This window comes from Malaclemys terrapin, chromosome 17 (assembly GCF_027887155.1).
Source record: "Malaclemys terrapin pileata isolate rMalTer1 chromosome 17, rMalTer1.hap1, whole genome shotgun sequence".
NCBI classification, from domain to species: Eukaryota; Metazoa; Chordata; order Testudines; family Emydidae; genus Malaclemys; species Malaclemys terrapin.
The window spans coordinates 12730109-12740302 of NC_071521.1; the positions used below are offsets into that span (position 1 = coordinate 12730109).

At 46.4% G+C, this 10194-nt stretch overlaps 1 protein-coding gene across 1 annotated transcript in view; it reads right to left on the bottom strand.

Annotated features, from left to right (window-relative positions):
* The window catches only part of PTPA (protein phosphatase 2 phosphatase activator), a 41316-nt gene extending 34016 nt beyond the window's left edge, over positions 1–7300 (bottom strand). Inside the window, exons 1-3 of the mRNA XM_054007209.1 lie at positions 7231–7300; positions 3662–3762; positions 544–630 (exon numbers count right to left, since the gene is read on the bottom strand). Coding sequence (XP_053863184.1) covers positions 544–630; positions 3662–3762; positions 7231–7255 — 213 coding nt within the window. The 5' untranslated portion in view covers positions 7256–7300. The remainder of the gene's footprint in view (positions 1–543; positions 631–3661; positions 3763–7230) is intronic.
* Between the last annotated feature and the right edge of the window lie 2894 nt (positions 7301–10194).

Below are 10194 nucleotides of genomic sequence, written 5' to 3' on the forward strand. Positions count from 1 at the left end.
CATCTGTAGCATCTTTCAGGTCAGAGTAAACATGAATGATTAAAACCTCACAGCCCTCACTGGGAGGTCACTACTAATAACTCCATTTGAGAGATGGGGACACTGAGGTACAGAGAGGTTAAGAGACTTACTTGCCCAAGGTCACACAGCAAGTCAGTGGGAAGAGAACCCAAGACTCCCAATCCTCCACTATAGCCATTAAATAAGATGGCTTCTTGTTTTCTGGTTGAGAGCAGGCAGCAATAGCGTAGTGGGTATGGACAGAACAGGGCCCCTCTTCTTCTTCACCCCGAGCCCCTAAACACCCCAGCTTCCTATCAGTTTGCTCAATTACAAGTTTTACCAGATGAAGCATTGCATGCTGGTACTTGTAGTCCCCACAGGCTGCTCTACCACTGTTAATGAGGGAAACAGATACAGTCTGGCTCCACTTTATTCTCTGTGGGGCACCAGGAAAGCAGCCATCGCAGCCCTGAGTCCTGCTGTGGAAGGCAAACCAGCAAAAGCAAGATTGGAAATAACAGGGCTGGGGCCTTTTCCCACCTCAGATACTTTGTATTCACAGGTCAGCTTCTTGCCCTTGACACCTTCATTCAGGGTGAGGATGAAGCCTATGTAGTCTGCATATGCCTGCAAACAAACACAAGTAGAAGGGGTGTTAGCTGAGCACTGACAGTTACTTTGGAGGCAAGCAACGCCAGTGTGAGAAGCTAGAGCAAACCGAAGGGACGATGCCCAACCCACAGCATCAGTTTCTTGGGATAGCCCAGGACACGGCTTGTCCTGCTGCTACTGCCTTGTCCTTGGGGACCCCTAGACTGATGAGAACTCCTGGAACAGCACTAAGTGCACTTTGAGCCCTCGGTGGTGACATCACACTGACCAAGCTCTCTGTACAAACAGCCCAAACCATGACCCTCCTCCTTGAATCCCCTTGCCAGGTTCCTGTCTCTTACCATGCCACGTTCAAGCTCCTCATGTCCAGGCTTTGCACAATCTCGGCCCTGTCTACATCACTACTTGTTTCTTCCTACTCCATATCCCTTCTCCCAAACCTCTCCCTTTATCTACTTCTCCTGCTCTCTGCGCCAGGCCTTCTTTCACGCTACCCACAATTAGGAGAAGTGGCTGAAAGTTGCCCCAAGCACATACCTTTCTCTCTCTTCTTTCAGCCCCCCTGCTTGTGAAGCGCCGCATACAGAATAGAGTCAGACTGCTCAGGAAACACAGTGGCGAAGGTAAAAGTGCCACAAAGCCCTGGAAGTAGTGAATGGCTTTTTTCTTTTTTGGGGAAGACACTTTCAAATATCTGGGCGAGCTCATTGTCACCTGCAACCCCTCTCCCCCCCATGACTTCCTGCCACAGAAGCCCTGGGCAGAAATAAGACTTAAAGCCCAGGCAAGGGGACAAAGGAAGCTTCAGCCACAGGCCTTCGTGAAGACCTTGTTATCATTTAAGACCCGTTGGTGGCATCATAGCTTGGTCCCCATGTAAGAGCTATTCCCACCCTGCTGTCCCCACCCCTCAACAGCAAGTTTGGACCCCAGACACAACACAGATCGTGACAGTTCCTGGGGTTCAATCCAAAACATTTACCTCAGGAACTACGTGCTTTACCTTCGCAGCCCTTTCTTCTGCATCAAGCTAATCAGACCACATTAAAAACAGCCACCCCAGTGCCACTACAGGCCCTCTATGCGGGACTGGTGTTCTTGGTTTTATTAACCATTTAAAATGATCTCTTCTCCTGGCTCTTTCACAAAAGTTTACAAAAAAAACACTAGACTGGTGAGAAGGGTGTTGGCCACAATGTGCTGGAGCAGAGACCACATTGCTTGTGGGTATCAAGTTCAAGAGCTGCTCAGAATTGTCAAACTCATTACATCACTCAGCCCAGTTAGATGAGAGGTTAAAGTCTCAACAAACCAGTATTGCTGACAAAGGGGATGGCCTCAAACTAGTCCAAAGAGAGCTGGGCTGACCAAGAGGCCAACTGTCGCAAGTTCACACACACAGCAAGACGGATATAACACTGGGAAAAGTCAAGTGCACAGAGAGCCTGAAGTTGTCTCGATGTATTGCAATGTAACAACTGCAATTGTGCTAGTAGTAAAACCTTTGCTAAGGTCCCTTGTACGCCAGAAGAACTACCATATCTTCGTCAACTCCCTTTTCCAACACCAACATTAGGAAGGGCCAACTTCTCTCAGTTTCTTGGGTTAGTACCTAGACTGACAGCCACCTCAAGTCTAAGAACTACCATATCAGGGATCATATTATACCATGACAGGATGGATCGTAAACATACCTGTGGACGGAAAGCTATGTTATGTTTGGTGATCACACTTAACATTTTGTTTCTGAACTTGGTTAAAACGTGGAGGGTCATACAGAAAAGGAAACAACATGCTTTATCATGGCTGGCCCAAAGACACGTTTTGCATGGATACTTCTTTACTGTGGACAGGGCTATCATCACAGGCCCGATCAACACTAGAGGAAAAACTATATTTGAAACTATCTCAAACTTCAGTGCAATCACTGCGGGGGTAAACTAGGTTCTAGCATGGTTTGAAGAGCCAGGATAGAGATATCAAGACAGTTATAGTCATTCTCATAAAGTCACTTTCTAGCCTAGACTCTATGCAGGAATGGGTAACACTTATGGGAGGATAGATCTAATAGTTTTAGCCCACTCACCATGGCACTTTGGGCTCTGCCTACACTAGCCCTGAGTAAAGGCACCCATTACAATACGGTTAGGATTAAATCCTGAGTACTTGGTGACTTCTTTCTCCATAACTGGACTAAATCCCTACACTGGCCAAAGCTATAGCACTGCAACTTCTAACCATGTTGTAACCAGGTCCCCTGATTTTGTTTTAGCCGCAGCATAAATAGGATCTTACACTTCTTATTTACCAGAACCTGACAGAATATTTTTCACGTCACAATTGCTACCATCTGTAGACAGGGTTTAATACCATGGTCCCAGTGAGATCAGAGTCACAATCACGTTTCTCAGACTATACCCTGTCTGCAACGGTAACATGCCTAGAACTCTGCTAGCAACATGTTTAAACATGATCATGAGGGGTATGAATCTCCTTGCAGCATAGACTATGCCTGTGTGTTAATCAGAGCTCACAGAGGGATCTCTCTCCTCCTTGTCCAGGCTCTCATCCCTTCAACACTTCTGTAGAGGAAAAATGGTTCACCAGCAGTGGTAGCAGGAGTCAGAGCGTAGTCACGGCTCAAGCATTTTACCGCTGTGTTGTCTAATCCTACACGTTGGCAAAAACACCTGAGCTCTGTCTACCCTACAGCTGCCACTGGTGATGAACTACAGGATACACTGGTGTCAACATAGACAAGACCTACCTGCCATCACAAAATTACTCCCCAAGCAAGAGCTGCCAGTATCCAAAAGCCCCCTATTGTTGTCATTAAAGGTTACCGGGGGAAAACGAACTTTATGACAATTCACATGGCATTAGCCATGCTGCTCTTTTGCTTTTAAAAAGAATTATTCCACATAGCTCGACCCAACCCCATTCAGTCCATTAGCTAGGCCCAAACCAGGCTTGGCCTTTTCCATGCAAATGCTGCCCCAGGGACACATCAGGCACTAACAGACTGTCCCTGGACCCAGTTCCATACCTGAGAGCGTTTCCACTTGGCCATGTCGGGTACCATATGTATTTCCTTTTTGGGGATCATGAAACTCTGGCAGAGGGGAGGTGTTGCCTCCTCAGGAGAGCCTGGAAGACAAAGAAGAGAGAGAGGTCAAACATAGCCAGATATTAAAGACTCCCCGTTTAATCCCAGCCACTTCTTAGACGGCAATGTTCATTTTTCTGGACCAAAAGGTATTGAATTCTATGACCTGTTCTCACCCTCGTGCTCTGATCCTATCAGGTCTCACATGCTAAGCAGTGTCAGGCCTGCTCAGTACCCTGACGGCTGAGCCTCAAGAAATCCCAGGACACTGCAGAAAATAGCATTATTATTTCTCAATTGTATTACCATAGCACCTAGGAGACCTAGCCGTGGCCCAGGATCCCACTGTGCTAGGCACTGTACAATCACAGAACAAAAAGACCTGTCCAGCCCCAAAGAACTTACAATATCAGTATAAAGCAAGAGACAACAGAGGGGGCGGGGGGGAGGCGCGGGAGTATAAGTGAACAATGAGACAATATTGGTCAGCATGATAGGCAGTGGTCTCAGTACACCACCAGACTAATCATCATCCAATGTTTTGTAGGCGTCATGGTAATCATAGCATTAGGCTAGGTCTTCACTGCAAAAGGTGTGGTTTTACATTGGGAGCCATCTCCATGTAAAAATGCATCCTCTTTTTGCAGTGAACACAAAGCATCAGTGATTCAGTAGGTGGCACTCTTCTCTCGGTACTGAACTAGTGTCCCTAGGTTGGCTTTAGGGTGATGCTGAGAAGTACGAACTGAGGTTCTTTATAAAGCACTTTGAGATCCTGGGATGACAGGCTCAATAGAAATGCAAATAATTAATGCAGAACATCAGCAACATTCCTGCTCCCCCACCCAGGTACACAATTAGCCAGGAACCCTCTTGCCCATGAGCTTTCACAAAAAGGAAATAAACCCTGACATATGGGTCACTCCTTTCCTAATTCCTCTGCAGTCCAAGGTGAACAACTGGTTCTAGTCTCAGCCTGCAGTCCCACGCGAGGACACTGCAGAGTTGGAAACATTGCCACAAGGTTAAAGCCATATTTGCATCACATTGCCATTAGCAAACTTAGAATCAAGATGTAATACAGCAAACAACAGTGAATCAGACAACCAAGAGGGTATTTAGCATGAAATTATGAGCTATATCATAGTCACCTAATTAATGCTTTCAACCCTAGAACATTTCAAACCTTTTGTCCAGCACCAAGCACCCAGAGAACACTTAAATAATCATTCTTAGCACTAATGGCAAATTCTAAACATCATTTTCCAACAAAAGTTGAACTGCCTAAAAGAAAAATGTTTATAAATCACTTGCACAGTTAATACTGCCCAGAAGTGTTCACCAGCTCTTCCCTTTTCTCCAGCAAGGTAGCACTGTCTAGAATCACAGCAGACGACTAGGAGTCAAAACTCCTGCATTCCATTGCAAGCTCTGCCACAGCCTCACTGTGCTGCTTCAGGAATGTCATTTAACCTCCCTGTCCCTTAATTTCCCCTTCTACAATACAATACCATTGAGGGTTAGTTAACAGATGTTTGTAAAGTACTTTGAGAGCCTCAGATATAAAGGTGGAATTTTATCTGTATTCAGAAAAGCTGCAGCTTAACAAACTCACAACTAAGTAATGTCACATTATTGCAAGTTGTTTTTAAATAATGCTTTACAAATCAAAGACAATAAACAGCAAGTTCAATAAACCCTCAGTGCACTGATAAAGGAAGATGTGAAAACTTTGACTAGCAAAAAGATTGATCCCCTGTAACAGGACGGAGGAGGACAGGATGGCCTGAAGGTAAGACACTAGATTGGGACTCAGAAGGCTTGAGCTATGATCCCAGTTCTACCACTGTTGAGCAACTCACTTCATCTCTCTGTGCTTCTTCCCCCACACACCCCTTGTCTATTTAGAAAGCAAGTTCTCTGGGGTAAAGACTGTCTCTTACCAGGTGTTGTATAGCACCTAGCACAAAAGGGGCTACTGTAATATATATACACAACAATTTGTTTCTAGGCAAGAGCCAAGGAACTGTGCTCTGGGGAGGAGAAGAGGGTATTTTGTGGTAAGAACTGACCTTGACAATGGAGACTTGCCCAATCCTTTCCGCACCTGGAAAACGCCATTTATCCACCTGGATCTAATCCAGCTCAGAGAAGGCATCTCAGGTAACAGAATACCTTGGCCCTTCAGTCAAAAACCAGAGAGCTGCTGGATCTCAGCTCTGCATTTGTTTCTTGTATTTGATTATTTTAAGAATTAATTGAACAACAGCTTCATCCACAAGTGACACTAGTAACATTGTTAATTCCCTTCCAATTGTCAGATATGGGGGACAAACAAATCCCACCTGAATTTCAAAACAAAAAACACTACTACATTTGAATCACCTCTGTACATTTGCTCCAAATTCTCTTTGGATCCTTTTCACTTCTATAGCACATAATCTCTAAGGATCTCAAAGTATTTTCCACATATACTTAACTTCTGAGAGAAGGCAGGTATTATCCCCATTTTACAGATAGGAAACTGAGGCTTCTAGATGCTAAGTAATTTTCCCAGACCTGAAGTAGAAACCCGATATCCTGACTCACAATCCTCTGCTCTAACCACTAGCCTAGATTCTGAAATGGCCTGCACCAGGAGATGTTTAATATAGGGGAGAAAGAGACACTTGGCTGAGGAGTACCCATACACATTAATAACATCAGCGGCAAAAGGGTTGCTTTGGGCCAGTGGTCTATCCCCAGAATAGCAGCAGCCCAAGATACAGCCAGTGACAGTCAGGTAGAAGGTCCAAGGTGCCAACGACAACTTCAGTGAACCACCATTCCCCCACATCCCCTCTGCAGCCCCCACAAAGCACAGCCACCTCTGACTACTATCCCCATAGTAACCCTCCTAACAGATACTCCTCCCCATCCAAGACTTCACCTGTGAGCCAGGGGGATGGTAACACCCCCACCCCCATAGCTAGCATCAGTCTCTCTGGGGCTTCCAGTATGGGCCATCAGAATAACAATCTCAAAGAGGGGCATCACAGCCTGCTCCCCCACACCACCAGGCTCCAAGCACAGGAACAGTCCCCCAAAGAGTACAGCAAGATCCCATCCCTACCAAGGGGCAGAGAACCCTACATTACAGTATCCTGCCACTCACCCTTCCACCCCAGGGTACATGGACTCTTGAGGAGCCCAGCTCTTCCCCCCATTTTGGTGCACGGAGACCACCTGCCCCAATAGAGGGCATCACTCAGACTTCCACACACACGGTATGGGGAACAGGACCCCTGCCCCCATAGAAAGCATCACCCAGCCTTCCCCACACACACCATGGGGCACAGAGACCCCCCTGCCCCCATAGAGGGCATCACCTAGCCTCCCCCCGCCTCTGGGCACCACACAAGACCCCGGCCCTCACCATAGGGCGCAGAACCCCTGCCCAGTGCCACCCCCCTCCCATGTAGGGCATCACGCTACCACCCCCAAACACCCCTGCAGAGCTTCCCCCCTACCTGTCTGCCGCTCGCTCTCTGCCATCTTCCTGGAACCAAGCCCCCGCCGTTATCACCTTTCACCTTTCACCTCTTAGCACAACTGAACTGTCGGGCGGCCATATTTGTGCCGGGCACGTCATCCACCATAGAGCTCCTCGGGCGGACATATTTGCACGGGGCACTCAAAAGTACCTCGGGGGCCATGTTTGTGCGGGGCGCTCCGGATTCCACACATATACTCAAGCGGCCATATTTGTGTGGGGCACTCGTGTCAACTAGGAACCTTTGGGGGCTTAATCTCAGGCCTCAGTGAAATAGATAGCCCTGTGGAACACGAGTCAGTCAGTAGCTAGGGGACTCCCCCACCTGCCTCTGAACTGGGTTACTGTGGGATGGGATGTAAGGCAGATCCAGATCTGGGCCCCCACCCAAAATCAGGATGTGTGTGCTTCAGAACCAGAGCCGCCCCACTTCATACTCCAGAGTCTCTGAAATCTGGGGTCGTGGCACGCCAGAATCCAAACCCAGCTCCGGATCCCCATTTTCACGGGTGGCCTCTTCTCTGCTATGCCGAAAAAAGCTACATTCAAAGACTAAAAAGGTTTCAAAGCAGGGTGACCATACGTCCCGTTTTGGCCGGGACAGTCCCCTTTTTCAGCTCTGTCCCAGATGTCCCTACTTTTTTGCCAAAACTGGGCGTTTGTCCCAGCTGTAAGGCAGAGCGGAGAGCAGTGGCTGCTGCCCAGGGATCAGCTGAAAGCAACACTGCCCGCCAGCAGCAGCAGAGAAATTTGTTACTGGCGGGCAGCACTGCCTTCAGAACTGACCCCCAAGGTGGAGCAGAGCTCAGGAGGTCAGCTCCAGCTGCAGGTGGCACAGGGCTCGGGCATTCAGCCCCAGCTGCAGCGGCGTGGGGAGGGTGTTTCTGGTGAGCTCTGTGTGTGGTGGAGGGGGTGGCTCGGGCAAGCCCTAGGCTGTCCTGTTTTTATTTTCAGAAATATGGTCACCCTATTTCAAAGTCAAACACCCAAAAGTAATAAATGCCAGAATTCGGGTTCTGCCTGCTTGCACATCTGCATTACACTACAGCCTTTCATTACAGGAAAATGTAGTATTGTTTACATAGGATCCTTGCCAAATAATTTTGGACAGGGGCAAAACAAGGTATTTTTTCCCTAATCTCATTCTCAGAAATGGCTTGGCCATTTTTGCTGAAACTTTCCCAAAATATTCAGCCTATGGCAGACACCCCACAATGAAAGTTTCAGCTTAAATAGTTGAAGTTTGTCATGGCTATAAGTGAGCGAAAACTATCGTAAAATGGAAAGTGTAAAGTAATCTGAACTATAGATGCCACTACCAGTTCTGCCTATAATAAACCAAACCCCCAATTCTAAATACCCCCCAAACCTAAACCCAGCTCTGGCCCATCATTTTGCAGATGGCCCCTCTCTTTATTAAGGGAGGGATGAGGGAAGAGAACCAGACAGACATCTCTAAACTGTAGGAGGGCTGGAAATCCAGACACAGGTCCAACTACTGCAGATTGATCAGAAAGCTCAGTGTTGTACAGGATCAAGAGGCAGACATTGTCCGTGCTCCGAGTCGCTGGCAATCAGAATCACTGAGACACTGAGATATAACACATTGGCTGTGGGTCTCATCTCCCTGCAGTACAGATATTTTCTCTTATACTTTTCTATTCGTTTACTATTCTTTAAAGGTTTCCTAGAATGATATCTGCTTTAAGGAGAGATTCCTAGGAAAGGAAGAATGCTTGACACATGAGAAAGAAAACGAGGAGTACTTGTGGCACCTTAGAGACTAACAAATTTATTTGGGCATAAGCTTTCGTGGGCTAAAACCCAACTTAATTGGATGTTAGTCTCTAAGGTGCCACAAGTACTCCTCATTCTTTTTGCTGATACAGACTAACACGGCTACCACTCTGAAATGAGAAAGAGACTGGCCCAAGCATAAGTGGCGGCATAGAGAAAAAAAAATGCATAGATAAGCGTGGGATAATGCTGGATGGAGCATAGTCAGCAAACCTAGGGGCAAATCCGGCACTAAGCGTAAGCAGACTAAGCAATTGCCTAGGGGGGCAATCAGCTCAAGGGGACCCCCTATTAATTATTAGTATGTGTTTTATGTGTGAGCCCCAAAATATGCATATTTAGGGCCCCCAATGGGTTAGCACTGCCTGGTGGAGGGGGAATAGGAAGGAACAGAGAGCAGAAATAACAGTTAAGAGGTAGCATTGTGCAGAGTTGCAAAGGTGAAGAAGAAGAACATGAGTTTACTGCAGGAGAAAGTCAGGGAAGGGATTTGAATACCTTGGGAGGGGAAAGGTTATATGTAGGCTTTGAAGGATTAAATGTTTATTTGTAGATGTCAGCAAACATTTATTTCATTGCACACACAAACCAAGGAGAAAAGATTCCCATCAATAACTGAAATTTACAGATATGCGAAGTAAGAAAAATATAGTTTTAGAACTTAGATTAAAATCCATTTACCTTTGAATTAGGCTTGTTACAAATGGACTAGCAAATGAATAGTAAAAACACGTGCGATTTGTTGATTTAGGGATATTTACTTTGTGCATTTTGACATGATGTTCACAGTTTGGGTTTGAACGTTTGTAAAGCTTGACCTTTTTACATTTCAGTGTCTAATTAAATAGTTGTCTAAATCCCTCTTTAATTTCCCACCACTGTAAGAAGTTTGATAGACATCTAAAGACATGCTTGAAAATAAACAGAGGTATCCAATCAAATTATAAAAAAACATAGAAATGGAATCCTGCCAAGCCTAGCTGTGCGGTCAGAGTGGCAAGACAAGCAGGTAATTTTACCTACAGCAGTTTGGATGGACTGGAGTAAAGTGACCATGTGTCACGGCTGCAGCACCTTGGCCAACACACTGAGGAGTTAAAAGCATGAGCTGTTGTAGACTGAATGAAAGCCTCAAGGCTCATCA